Source organism: Erpetoichthys calabaricus, chromosome 15, assembly GCF_900747795.2.
Source record: "Erpetoichthys calabaricus chromosome 15, fErpCal1.3, whole genome shotgun sequence".
Taxonomy (NCBI): domain Eukaryota; kingdom Metazoa; phylum Chordata; class Cladistia; order Polypteriformes; family Polypteridae; genus Erpetoichthys; species Erpetoichthys calabaricus.
In genome coordinates, this window is record NC_041408.2 from 53,402,977 (window position 1) to 53,418,633 (window position 15,657).

Genomic DNA, 15,657 nt, shown 5'->3' on the forward strand with positions numbered 1-15,657 from the left:
CTCCCACAGTTGATTTCTTCACACCAAGCTGCTTACCTATTGCAGATTCAGTCTTCCCAGCCTGGTGCAGGTCTACAATTTTGTTTCTGGTGTCCTTTGACAGCTCTTTGGTCTTGGCCACAGTGGAGTTTGGAGTGTGACTGTTCGAGGTTGTGGACAGGTGTCTTTTATATTGATAACGAGTTCAAACAGGTGCCATTAATACAGGTAACGAGTGGAGGACAGAGGAGCCTCTTACAGAAGAAGTTACAGGTCTGTGAGAGCCAGAAATCTAGCTTGTTTGTAGGTGACCAAATACTTATTTTTCCACCATAATTTGCAAATAAATTCTTTAAAATCAGACAATGTGATTTTCTGGAGTTTTTTTCTCATTTTGTCTCTCAGAGTTGAGGTATATGTATGATGAAAATTACAGGCCCCTCTCATGTTTTTAAGTGGGAGAACTTGCACAATTGGTGGCTGACTAAATACTTTTCTGCCCCACTGTGTGTGTATATTATATATATATATATATATATATATATATAAAAACAATCTTGCGAATTATAAAACAACATTAAGGAGCAATATTTGATTATTCAATAACCTATTTGTTATAAATCTCAATGTAGACATCCTTAGCCAAATTTATTCATTTAATGGGCATTTAAAATAATCTTGAATTAGTTAAAAATCAAAAAGATACAGCAGGAAGACTGGTCTTTCTAGAATTCTACATGTTACACATATCTTCAGTTGTTCACATGTAGCAGTCTTCTTAGTCTTCAAAATATGTCCTCACAGCTTCTCCACAGATAAAAAAGGAACTGTGTTAAAATGAAGATCTAGAGTGGATGCTTGTTGACAGCAGCGGTGGATGAATGGAACATAAGAAAAAGAACCTGCCATCGTAACAGACAACTCCACTAATATAATCCACGTGGTACAACTTCTGCAGCTACATCTTGGCAGCTGCTTACTGCACACGCTCACTTTGGTATCACAGGCTGCTCTGAAAATTCCATAAATTACCCACTTTTAGGCAGTGTAGCAGTACTACAAGCCATGTGCTGACCTGAGAGACCTGGGGTCTCATGCATAACGCCGTGCGTAGAATTCACACTATAGCATGGTGTACGGACAAAAGCAGAAATGTTCATACTCACAAAAAAAAATCCAGGTGCATAAATCTGTGCGAACGCCAACTTCCACGTTCTTCCGCTACATAAATCCTGGTCAGCGTGAAAAGTAACGCACGTGCACATGCCTGCTGTCCTGCCCCAACTCCTCCCAGAATTACACCTCTTTGAATATGCAAATCAATATAAATAAATATTGATTTATATTGATAAATAGCCCTTAAGCTCAGCCTTCTGTGAAAAGACAATGGCAAAAGCATGGGGGAAAATAGAATTTCAGCGAATACCAAGTGGAGGCAAAGAAAAACTAATTTGTTGGTTTAAACAGTGATATAACCAACGAAAGGAAGTTGATCGAGTGACAGAGTGTAGTAGAAACTTGAAAGTTAAAGTTCACAAAGTCACGCATTGCCCGAAATAAAAAATGCAGCGGTCAGATACCAAAGTCACCATGAAAAGGAGAGTCTTAGCCCACCGTCTGAGTGTCATATAAAAGCTTATTAGGGTACAGAGAAAAGAAGGGGTGGGCACACTGAGAAAAAAAAAAAAGCTCGAAATGCCAACTTTAATCTCTACATTTCCATTTCAATCACGTAGTTTATTTTTTCGTTAAAGTAGATAAACTTTATCTTTAAATCATTTAATTTACTAGTTTCTCAAATACCATCGTAACTAAAGTAGCACGTTAAATGCTTTGTTTTGTATGTGTTCTTCTATGTGCTCCATGTGTGTGAATCACTACGTGCTTCTTAAACGGGCTTTCTCTTCCTCCGACAAGACACAGAATCCATTACATTCGTGATGTTACAGTTCTCTGAATAATTAAAATACTGAGATGTATACTTTATATCATTTTCATGATGACTAGGGGGCCGGCCTGCTCACTTCGCTCACCAACCCCCATGTTTGGTTTTCCAGATACACACTTAAGATTTTTTTTTCCCCTTTGAATTGTTGCTATTTCACTAACTTCACTTTTATTTCAGAACTTCTTTAAAAACAATATTTAGAATCTTTAGAATCCCAATATGCTGAATCTTTTAAAGGAGGTCCGTGAGACATGCGTTTAATGACTTTGTACCATAATTCAGGATAGGTTTCTCTGTTTGGAATTTCAACACAGACAAAACAATCTACATCAGCAGCAGTTAATGTTTTTTTGCAAAGTATCCAATAAATGCATGTGAGGTAAACCCCGCTTTTGAAATTCTTTTGACTTAAACTTCAAAGCCTTACAATATTTATATACTTCAGACATATCACCTATGTCCATATATTTGATCTCTATTTCGCCTTTTCGTTATTTCTGAGTAATAATTTCTGAGTAATAGTTTACTTTTTTGTTTTGACACTGTCATTTTTTCTGCTTTCATATTCTGTATCTTTCTCTGCATGTGTTTTGCACCTACGTTTTTTTTTTTTTTTTGAGTCTTGAATTCCAGTTTTCATTATCTGTAACCTGCTTTGCATGTGTTTGGCCCCCTTGTTTGTTTAACCTCTTTATGACGTTTTACTTTGTTTTCTACTCCATCTTCAAATTCTGACCTTGCTTTGTCCTGCTATTTTTTCAATTACACCTGGTCTGTGATGATTAATTTTCCGTTTTTTCAAGTAATAAATTTCCTTTTGTTTGTGCTAATGCGATCTTTACTATCTTTTTTTGATACTGTAGCGACCTCTGTGTCCAGCTCGAAAAGAAAAAAAGGCGTCAACCTGGAAGGAATGCTGCAATACTTTCAAATTTTCTTGCTTTCATATTCTTTACCTTTCTCTGCATGTGCATCGCGCCATCGTTTTTTTGAGCCTTTCGAATTCCACTGCTTTCATAATCTCTAACCTGCTCTGCATGTGTATAGCGCCAATGTCTTTATGAAGTTATACTTTGTCTTTTAATTCTGAGCCCGATTTGACGTGCCTAATGGGAGCAGCTGAAAGTAGAAGGTGCAGTGAGAGTAAACGCTAAAGCAGCTATGGTATTTGGAATACTGTAGTTTGGCCATTCCGTGGACCATTATATTGTTAATTACAATCAGATGCCTTAAACTAATGAACAATATGCTGTTTATTTCAATGTATATAATAAAGCCGCATCATGGATGTGGATCTAAAAAGAAAGGGAAACCACACTGGAGCAAAAGCACTGCTTTGACACTGGGTGCCGCCAGTTTGCAAAACTGAGCGGAGAACTTGCGTATGCCAGGATTTGAGCTACCATGAAAATATGCATGGTTTTACGGCAAGTTTAGGATAGATTGTGATTTGAGCATGGAAACAGGAGTACACAACTGTAATAAAAAAAGTTTTCTCTGTAACAGGAGAAGGGATGAAATAAAGGAGTAAGGGGGGGGGTTGGTCGCTTCAGTGCAAAACCAGCTACAAAGATTGGAATGTTTGGGATGATAGCGAAAGAATGTGCAAAAACTTGCTTCTCATAAAGAGTTTCAGAATGTTATGGGAATACAGTCAAGGCTATGTACTTGTTTTTCACTTCGAGGGGCTTCATTGTAAGCAACGCTTGTTATTGTGTGTCTTCTGATACTAGGCACCATCTCAGTGAGGGCCAAGTAGAAGAAAAACAATGCCGCGTCCCGTGGAAGGGTGTGTGCTGAAACTGATCACTTCTGTATACACTGCTTACACGTAAGCCATTTTGGACAAGGACACTCAATTAGTATATAAGGGAAGGTTCCGCCCTCAGTTTCTTCGGAAGCTCAACCGTGGGGAACGTGCACACCGCCCGGTATTGGACCAGGCTCACGAGTTGATCCTCTGAGGAGACTGACATGCGGGCTCCCTCAGTCTACTGGTCTAGGATGATGGCTCTGGGTCTTTTGATATTACTGTAAGTCAATAGTATAAATCATATATCTTTTGATATTACTGTAAGTATAGTATAATTCATATATCTGTATTACTGTAAGTCAATAGTATAATTTATATATATATATATATATATATATATATACACACATATATATTACTTTAAGTCAATAGTACAATTCCTATATCTGCATGTATATTGCTATTATATTGTATGTAACTGATACTATATTTGAACAAGTAAACAATTGAAGTATTGGACCTTTCCTCTCTGATTCCTGCCTGCTTATTTTCTGTTAAAACCTTTGAACCATTTTCCCAAACTAAAACAACAACATTTTTGTGTGTAAGCACCGTTTATACATGAGGCCCCTGGTGATGGTTTAAGATCGTAATAAAGCCTAGGTACAATAAATTTCACTCATTTGTTTTCTGTTTGGTATAGCATAATGCATTTGTCAAGTGCTATTGTTTTCAACAACGGTGTAGGGTCTCATCTTTACAAATTAAAAACTGTTAAAGATTGTTATTTTTTGGGCACAGGGCAAAATAAACTGAAGTATTTAGTATCATTAAGATATATTTATCTAGTGAGGTGAACCAATGCATCCATGAAAATGATTTACTCTTTAAGGGAATAGTAATACTGACATTGAATGTGAAGCACTGATTTCAGTTTGGCTGACATGTCAACTTTCAGTTTCTCTATTTATACAGATGTAAACTATGACTTAACTCTTTCAGCTTAATTAAAATTAATTAGTTTTTCCTAATATGCATGAGGAGTGTCTTTTTGGAGGTAGAGACTAACTTGAGTCCTTGCGTTAGTAGCCCAGGTCCTTAGCCACCAAGGTTCCAGAAAATAAGCATTTAATATAGACATTCTTCACTAGACAAAACATGCTCCTTTAGCATTCGTGATGCAAAAATCGTGTAAACTACATATACATTTCTTAAAATATAGCAATGCAAGAAATTGGATTTGGAAGAGAGTATATATATATATTATATATATATATATATAAAAAACAAAAAACAAAAAGACCAAGTAAGTCTTATGCTTATTTCATTGATTAGAAATCTGAAACCACTGAATAACTATTGCATTTGAGCCATAAGTTGACAATTCAAATTTAGTAAATTAAAAAAAGTCAAGGGTAACAAGGGATTCTCTGCCAAAGCAACAGTTCAGAAACACAAATCAAAAAGACTAAGGGTAAAAAGGACATTACCATGAAACTGCTTACAAAAGAACCACTCAATAGAAGCCACTTCAAAAGATTTCTTTAAAAGCTGATTTACTGAAGATATCAAGCTGAAAGCATTTAAGCCTTGTCTGAACTACATTTTAGCAGCATTTATAAGTCAAGGAAGTGAAATCTGTTGTATTAATAATTAAGCTTTATTCAGTTGCTAGATAACATCTTTTTCTTGATGGTTTTGTAATCCAGTGAGGTGCATTGTAATATGCCCGGTTATGGTGGTGGCAAATAGTTAACATATAAAATATGAGTGGTTCTAACAGCAGATTACATCTAGTCATTCTGAAGCTTTTAAGCAAGTATACTTTTTGCATCCATTTTTATACTTCACTATTTAACATCTGTATTACAAGGTGTGTGAATTAGGCACTAGAAAGACCTTAAGAAAGAAATTGTTATTTATTAAAGTCAGGGACAGAAGTAATGAATTACAACTACTCATGTTACTGTAAGTAGTTTTTTTTCGGGTACTTGTACTGGAGTATACATTTTTAAGTCTGTAATTTTACTTGTACTTGAAAATAAAGGAATCTACTTCGCTACTTTTAAAAATCACAATTCGTCCCAGACTACACAAACACTTTGAATTAATATTCAAACTTTTGACTGGCATTTCAGTAGCCAACAAAAAAGGTGTCCGAAGGCAAAATGGCCCAACGAACCCTGATATTTGGGTTGGGAAAAAAAGCATCCAGCCCCACTGCATCAGGTTTTGATCATAATTGCACAGTGAAGGAGATCAGAGTAATTTAAGGACTGAAGGTTTGGAGAAACAAACTTCATGGAGGACAGCAACATCCAAAACTGAAAATTACCAAGAAATACCAGAGGATGAGTGCCCCTGGCAGTACCAGGAGAAGTTGTTAATGTACAGAGGGAGGAAAGATGACAGTGTGCTAATGTAGCGCAAACTGTTTGCCATCTGCGGTGATTTCGAAATACAAGACTTCAGCCTCTAATATTATATATATATATATTATATATAAAAAACATTATGGTTACGAAAACTTGCAGCGATATTTTTGTGATTGTTTTCATTTAATATGTCTAAGGTAACTAGCTTGGCTAGGTCTACTTGAAGCCAACAAATGTCATCCGTTAGCCTGCAATTCAAGTATTACTAACGTAGCTAACCGGTGTGCAAGCTTGCACGCATGCATAATTTATATTAAATATTACCACAAAATATTAGGGGAACCACTTTCATTACCTTAGGTTATATCAGTAACATCAGTCACTTAACCCTCAGAGACGCTGGGTTGGAAACACAGTCAGCCATATACAGAGACTGTAGCAGGCTTAGTTTTAAAGCTAAAGAAAAAAAGATACTTATATATCACATACAGTAAAACCATAAGAATAAAGGGGTCTGTAGATATCAGCTATGCACCAATAATAGTTAGAGCTAAAATTTTAGTGAGGGAAAAACAAAGGTGGACAAATGTGGGTCCCTTAAACTTGGGCATAAAAGGTATCAGAATGAAGATGGTTTGTGATGCTACCCAAGTCCTCCCCTTTAAAAGACATGCCCACACAATACTCTTGCCCCACAATTTGGGGGAAAAAAAAAAAAAAATTTTGCATGCAGCATTTATGTTAAAATTTGCCTCTTATTTTTGAATATTCCTGCACACTGGGGCCCAATACACAGTATTTGACAATATTGGAATTGCAAAAATGGGTTTGACTGGAGAAATTTAAAATTTCCCCCTTCCCTAAAATATAAAAATGGGTGTATGGTTGGTTTCTAATGATTAAACAAAATTTACCACGCATTCTAAACAAAGATTAGCTTAAATAATCAGAACCCCAACGTATGCTATGGCTGCACACTGGTATAACTGTATATATTGTTATATCTCAAAATCTTAACAAGCCTAAAAAGGTTGTTACCGAGTTCCTCAAGATATTAAAGTATCATTTGTTGTGATTTAGCCAATTTAACTGGATATTTAAAAAGTATTCACAGAAATTAAATGGTGTTCCAATTACAGCCTTAGCATATCTGAAACATCATGAAACCACAGAGAATGGGAGTGAGCATCAGCAAAGAGTCATCTGATAATGTCTGAAGATAATCATCATCAACTCTCCAGAATGTTGCAAAAGTTCCATTGAGCTTGACAGTTACCTTGCGTGTGCCTCAGACAGAGCTGCTTCACTCCTTCCCAGCCATCAAGAAGCAGTCTATTAAGCTAAACACATCTCTGCCTGCATCAGTTACATGCGAACAGTTTAGCTGTGCTGGTCTACTATTCACATCCAAATGAAGCAGAATAGACTCTGAACTTTGAAAATCAGCTTCTGCTGAAACTTAAAAGGTTCAGAAAGCGAACTGTCCAAGACATGTTTTTTTTTATGTCCAAGGCTTTAAGGCCCTTGCCCAGCTGTTTGTTTGCAGCGCTCTGGTAAAAGGTCATACTACAGGCAAAACTCCTGTTTAAAGTTTTATTTGTTTAGAACACAAATTTCATTAAATTTGACCCATTCATATACATCAGTAATTTAGAAATGTTTAAAGTAGCTGATTTCTACATGGTTCTCCAATTTGATTCAGTGATTATTGATAATTCATTAAATATCAACGGCTAAAAAGTAACTAGCAGTCAGTTTTTGAGAAGAGTACTTTGTACTTTTACTTAAGTACTTTAACACTAGTACTTATAATGGAGTATTATTTCAGCAATGTAACAGTATCTGTACTCAAGTACAAATTTTCAGTATTCTTTTCACCACTGTAATTAAAGCATTATGTACTATTTACAATTTGGGATAAGACAGCAACAGTTAAATCAACTACAATTCCTTAAATTTCTAATTAAGTTTACTAAAATAAGGAATTGCATGGTTTGGTGTTTTAAAAACATTTTAAAGAATGAATTCTATTATAAAGAGTAAGTGCCCAAGAAGAACAGGCATCCCAGCTGGGATGGAGGATAATTTCTTACCCAGACAGGAGGCCACAATAGAAGGTCAGACGAGCATACTGGCTAGACGAGGAAACCGCTTCTTGCCTGGCCAGAATCATAGGTGGAGTTAGGGACAAGCAGAATATTTAAACCCAGCATCATGTGGGGCATTACTGTGGCAAAGGTCTGGGGCTCAACACCACCCTCTGGTTGTTCCAAAAGCTTCAAAACTATTTAGAAAGACAATGTCTCATTTGATTAATAGCTACAAAGCTAAACCGACACCTGTGACTGCTCTACCAAATTTACTATGGCCAGTAGGGAAGTTAAAAACTCTAATCAAAGTGGATACCAAAACTCCAAAAATGTAATGGTACCTGATCTTTTACAATAGCAGTTGTACAGAGTAATAAAAAAAAAACAACAAACAAACAAAAAAAAAAAACAGCATTGCTTTCATAACTGAAATTAGACAACTTATTTTGGATAACTGTAATACAGGACAATAATTAAAGTATACAACTACATATAAAAATGTCTTGCAGTTGTGAAAAACAGTACTGCATCAACACATGTTGAAAAGAAAAAAAAGGCAGAAGGCACTGCTGCAAATGCTATGTTTGAGGCCGGAAAATTTTAGAACATAAATTACAGGAATTAGGCTTATTTAAAATTACACACACACCACTTTGTTATTGCTGCTTTTTTCTCATTATAGCATTAGTTCAGAAAAAGTAGTGTATAACTGTATCATACATTCACTTCCAGACCACAGTACACAGGGTTAGTGTTAAGGTGGAACCTCACAATCAAAAATTACACATTACTAATTTAGTGTCATCAGGTAATCAATCCTGTAGGTCTTTGGGACGTGGAAAGGAAACTGCACAGTAGGAGTGCCAACAACAGTTGTCTCTATCCATATTACTAACTGAGAATGGTAAACCGGAAGGCACGGACGCAAGTACACGGCGATGGACCCAGGAGACATAGTGCGCAGGCGCATACAGAGCGCGTCTCGTAAACCGCAAGCGAAGTCTGATCCACCGCGAACGAAGGAGTCACGGCTCAAAAACGAAAGAGCTCAATTAACGTAAATAAGACATGAAGCGACAACACGCCCATAGTGAACGACACAGCCACACAGAAAAGAGGATTCTACACTGCACCCCAGAGTCAAACGGAAGACACTACGGAGTCCACGAAGATAGTACGGAAGGCACGAGAAAGTATGAAAGGCGCAGGTCCACACTAGACAGATAGATAGATACATATAGCATATGTGAATCACATTACAGTGATGCATTATTAACAGTACAACCACAGAAAACGCTCTGTATTAACAGTAAGTGCAATTATCCATATTACTAACGGTACCTTTATGAAACACTTATACATTTCTTTACTGCAAAACAACAGTTAATTATTGCATCAGCTACAACTGGAGTAGCAGCTAATTTGTTGATAAGTGGTCGCACATGTCACTCCTTATTCAAACTTCCAGTCCCAATCACGGAAATATTAGTATCAACTATGAAAATGAACAGTAACAATGCACAAGAAATCCGTCTTGCAAAACTGTTGATTTTAGACGAATGTACAACGGCATCCAGTCATTTACTCAACACCATTGATAAACTTCTCCAAACATTAATGAATAATAAATATTCCATTTGGAGGAAAAGTACTGTTATTAGGAGGAGATTTTCGACAATGCTTAGCTATTGTTCCACATGCCATGCGTTCAGCTATTGTTCAGTCCAGTTTGAAATACGCAGACAATTGGCATTACTTTGAGACAATACATTTGGTACAAAACATGCGATGTCCACATCCAGAATATACCAATTGGTTATTGCAACTAGGAGACGTAAACCTTACCAATACATATGGACTTCACCCAGATATTATTCAGATCCCTCAAAGCCTTTATCTGCGACGACTTAGTGACGGAGGTGTTTGGAACAGCAATCACATTAGACCAGATACCACTATTAACACAACGGGCTATATTATGTCCAAAGAATATTGACGTTGATCGCATAAATAACCAGGTCATTGCGTTACTTCCTGGACAAAGCCGCCTCTTTCTAAGTACTGACAATGTTGATTCTGAAGACGAGAATGGGCATCTTAATTTCCCCTTAGAATATTTAAACACTATTAACCCAGCCAGATTACCACAACACAATCTTAACCTTAAAATCGGGACAATAGTCATGCTATTAAGAAACCTTAATACTAAACAAGGTTTATGCAACGGTACACGTTTAGTCATCAACACCATGACAGACAATGTTATTGAAGCAAAAGTACTTACAGGATCACATTCTAACAATACTGTTTTGATTCCTAGAGTTGACCTTACAAATTCTGACCTGGAATTACCTTTTACACTTAAACGACGCCAATTTCCCATTAAACCTGCATTTGCCATGACAATCAACAAATCCCAAGGACAAACCATGGACAGAGTTGGCATATACCTCTCTGAGCCTGTATTTGGACATGGACAACTTTATGTAGCCTTCTCAAGAGTTCGGCGTTCATCTGACATTAAAGTTAAAGTTATAGATACTCCATACCAAGGAAAACTCATTCAAGGACAACACACCATCTTTACTACAAATGTTGTGTATAAAGAAATATTCCAATAAATCTTTCTAATGTGCCATGCTATGGGTTCTTTACTTCCTTTGTTCGTCATCTACACCTTTACACTCCAATATATCTCATACATACATCAATATATTTCGGGTTATCCAACACCAGGGGTTGGCGAGCGAAGCCCCCTAGTTTTTACTAGATACCAGTTTCAAACAAAGTGGCTATTTGGTTCATCTACACCAGATCTTTGTTAATATCAAAGTAAAATTCAATTGGAATGCTTCTAAGCACAAAGGAAATCTGCCTTTTAATATGACATGTATTTTGTTAACAAACAAGTCACAGAAGCTCGCAGTCAGCAGGATAAAAATTTTATTGCTGAGCAAGATTATGTAAATGCTAAATATCCTTGAATGAACCAATTGGCACAGATAAAATATCGGTTTACTTTTTCTGTCCAGGAACTGAAATACTGCTTAAAACCAATACTAAAAATAAATTCAAAATGGATACATGAAAGAATTTCCTGATGGACTACATGATTTATCTTACCAAGATTATAACATCACCCCAATTTCTGTCAAGCTGGTGGAACCCCCATGTATACCACACATTAAAATTCAGGCCCTACATTATCTTTTGATACTTATGAAACTTAATACTAGTTTACAAAAAAATCATTGGGCAAGATCTAGATGAATATACCAGCATTTAAAAATATCACTGAATGCTTTCCGTATTTTATCTTGCATTATAAAAAGCACAATATTGTTCACTTGAATAATGAAGGTACTTTAACAAACTATTGAATGGGACTGTGTTGTTGCTGTGGTATTGAATCAAAACAGTAAATCGCAAAATGTCACTAGTATTGGTACTGTATACAAAGAAACATCCTTGTATCATGATATCCTAATGACCAGAACTTGACCACTGTAATGTTATGTTGGGTTAGGTATAGAGTCAGAAGGTGAGAAGAAACAAAAACTAAAATCGATATATTCTTCAAAGTGTATAAATTAAAAACCATAAGTATTCCCAAGCATGGTACACTTTAATATTTATTTTTAACTGGTCCAGAACACTGTCTTACAAGGCCATAGTTCTCAAATAAGGACAAAATTTATCATCGCATACAAAAATTTTATGATAATAGTGATGCATTTAAAAAAAGTGCTCTGTCACAAAGTTTGTTTCAGCTTGTGCTCCTTGAACTAGAAGTTCCCACAGGACTAAAATTTAGGAGTTGTCAGCGAACGTAAATGTAGGTATGTGTTAGACTATGTTCTCACGAGTGGGTGGTCACAGTGGCTTAAGCAAAGAATGAATGAACAAAAATAAAAAAATAAATGGCTTCTTAAAAATTACATTGTTCACTGTACAAACACTTGCAAATCAGAAAAAGATGCATGTGTACATCTGTGACATAGTGGCATCTCAGTTTTTAAATTAATGTTTACAAGCATGGCGCTGCATATGCCTAGAAACTTCAGGGTAACCACTTCGGTGTTACCTAGTTGGCGTATTGTTTTCTCCCCCGCCCCCCCCCCTTGTAGATTTTGCTGTTTTAAGAAACCATTTAAACTGTTTGTCCAATTCACGTGCCTTTTAAAAGAGGAAACTGGAATATGGTCAGTAGTGGGAGAAAGTAGGCATAAGCAGGAGAAGAAAATACACACAGTACCTTGCAGTCCTCTACCTTTAGCGATTACTGAATATAACCAGAATCCTGACTCAATTACAGAATTTGAACATTCAAAATAAACAAAGTGAGCTGTTCTGTAGACAAAATGTTGGTGTCTTCATTAATCATTAGATATCCTATTTCAGATATTTTGGCAAAGAATCAGAAAATTTGGCAACAATTAAACAAGGACTACCTCATTTGAAGAGGAAACACATTTATGATAAGCACTTTAAGTGAATAATGAAAACTTTATATATATTAAAAAAAAAAAAAAAAAAAAAAGCAGTGAATGGCTTTAGGTCACTGAATGAAGCACACTAAAGTGGATGATATCCTGTAGTTTGTTTTGGAAAAGTGGATTTTTGCAGCATACATTTTTTTTCTGCTGTAGCCACTGGAGCAATTAATCTGGCACCAAATACACAAACAAGATATGCTGTTCAGCAGCAAACCTGAAAGTTTAGAGTAGTAATCATACCCTCCCCCTTATACTAGCAACCACATTATATTTAGGGCATTGTTCCATTTTTGATCAGTATATCCAAGTGAATGGGAAACCACTGACAAACACTGTACATCATGTTACATTACATTTTACCTTTAAATGTTTGTTTCATCCGTGCATGATCCGGCTTAATATATGGAGGATGTGCTCTAAAAATTTAGCAAGTTGAGATCTTCTATAACAATGTCTTTCTTTATATCCAGAATAACTGGACTTGGCATTGGGATCTATTTCTTTGCAACTTTTCTTACACAACACATGGTTTTGATTCATTGTTTTTTCAAGACAAGTCATCTTAATCAGACCTTCAGTAAACTACTTTGCTATACATTATACTTAGAGATTCCTCTCAAATTAAACTATGTATGAATGTTTAAAAAACACACCTTTACAAGGTACTTCCACATAGTCATATTATATACCTATTGACCCAATACATGTGCAGAATAGAAAATGGATAGGACAAATAAGTCAGATAAAAGAACTATAAATACAAACTTAATGATCAGAAACTGTGGACATGACTGCAAGTAAGCAGTACGCGATTCAAGGAAAGGAGAGAAAAAAAAAAAAAAAAAAAAAGACTACAACTTTGCAAAGTTACAAACGTTTGTGTTAGTCAGAATTTAAACTTTGCTTGCAGGATTTAAAAAAACTTGATACACAAGACCAAAAGGATTACCTGGAAGCTGCAGTAAATACTTGTATGGCTCTAGCAGAATTCTTTCACAAGCTTCATCTTTCTTCGCATCCATGGCTTGTAACTCCCGATAATGAACCTACCAAAGGAGAAGTAGGGAAAAAAAGGCCCACATTAAGATCACAGCATCACTAAGTACATGTCAAACAATAAGATAACACAATTATCTTTAAATTAATTTCTTATATGTAAAAATGTTTCCCCCCTGATAAAGTACTTTTCATAACCTTCATTTTGCATGCATCAAATACAGGGTCACAATGACATTTTTATAGTTCACCTTTATATATTATATATATATATATATATATATATATATATAAAAAGCTAGTCTGTAATTTTAGTGAGTGAGCGCAATAGTCTCACATGACACATCCTAAGAAATACAAAAGGTCATAGCAATTTTCAAGGTTAAGAATTTAAAAACAGTTTGCCACAAATATACTTTGTTTACTGCTACTTTGTGTAAATTCCTTCATATCTTATTAACATGGGATTTGAGCTTTTCAAGTCACCCTGAAATATTCTGTATACCTTACTGGATGTGCATCACAGCAAGATTTTAATTACATCTTAAAGCTGGATCTTAAATTGCTTCCATTTATTTGAGCTACATTAACGTTGCTCGAGACACATTTTTGAAGAAAACCAATACCTACACCATAAATCAGTTCTAATTATGGATATGCATCTTAAAGCCAATTAAAGCTCAGTTAAAGACAATGAATATATTCTATTGCACATCAAAAAACTGAGCACCTCAATCTTACTACAGTGATCCCTCGCTATATCGCGCTTCGCCTTTCGCGGCTTCACTCCATCGCGGATTTTATATGTAAGCATATTTAAATATATATCACGGATTTTTCGCTGCTTCGCGGGTTTCTGTGGACAATAGGTCTTTTAATTTCTGGTGCATGCTTCCTCAGTTGGTTTGCCCAGTTGATTTCATACAAGGGACGCTATTGGCAGATGGCTGAGAAGCTATCCAGCTTACTTTCTCTCTCTCTCTCTCTCTCTTGCGCTGACGTAGGGGGGTGTGAGCAGGGGGGCTGTGTGCAGCTGCTTCCTGAAAGGACATGCTGCACGGAGCTTCGCATACTTAAAAGCTCAAAGGGCACGTATTGATTTTTTTATCTGTCTCTCTATCGCTCTCTCTCTCTCTTCCTTTCTTCCTGCTCCTGACAGAGGGGGTGCGAGCTGCCGCCTTCAACAGCTTTGTACCGGCGGTGCTTCGCATACTTAAAAAGCCAAAAAGCCCTATTGATTTTTTTTTTGACTGCTTGCTTTGCACTCCTTTGAAAAGGAAGATATGTTTGCATTCTTTTAATGTGAGACAGAACTGTCATCTCTGTCTTGTCATGGAGCACAGTTTAAACTTTTGAAAAAGAGACAAATGTTTGTTTGCAGTGTTTGAATAACGTTCCTGTCTCTCTACAACCTCTGTGTTTCTGCGCAAATCTGTGACCCAAGCATGACATTCTAAAAATAACCATATAAACATATGGTTTCTACTTCGCGGATTTTCCTATTTCGCGGGTGGCTCTGGAACGCAACCCCCGCGATGGAGGAGGGATTACTGTACATCGTAAATATGCAGGTGAAAACAAATATCTGTGCAGTCTCTAGAATATGAAATTCAGATATAAAATTAATACTTGTTAGTAGAGCTGGGTGATAATGCACTTACATGCAATATTCTATACATCAATATGTTCTCAAAACACCTTAAAGATAAAAGATCTGCAACATCTATGCCATAAACCTGGCATATATTCTCATATTAACATTAAAAATACTAGCAAAGTTTTTCTCACCCCAAAAAGAAAATTTTTGGGACTCTCAAACAGGTGTTTTCAGATCATTTTTATTTTATGCCTTCTCTTCCTGAACAGCCAAACAGATTGTAAAATTCAGCAGCTGCAAGAGGATGGCGACATCCTATGTATTGGACCTTAATAAAATGTAAAAACAAAGAAAAAAGTTTGAATTTGGGCAGCATTTCCACAATCCCACACAGAATTAAGCTCTGAATACATACAGTGGCAA

The 15,657-nt window shown here is 36.1% G+C and overlaps 1 protein-coding gene across 3 annotated transcripts in view; it reads right to left on the reverse strand.

Moving 5' to 3' along the window:
• ggps1 (geranylgeranyl diphosphate synthase 1) overlaps window positions 1–15,657 on the reverse strand; it is a 59,686-nt gene that overhangs the window by 24,716 nt on the left and 19,313 nt on the right. For all 3 annotated transcript variants that reach the window (XM_051919373.1, XM_028820580.2, XM_051919372.1), the window contains exon 2: window positions 13,591–13,687. In XM_051919373.1, the coding sequence (XP_051775333.1) occupies window positions 13,591–13,663 (73 nt within the window). In that variant the 5' untranslated portion in view covers window positions 13,664–13,687. The remainder of the gene's footprint in view (window positions 1–13,590; window positions 13,688–15,657) is intronic.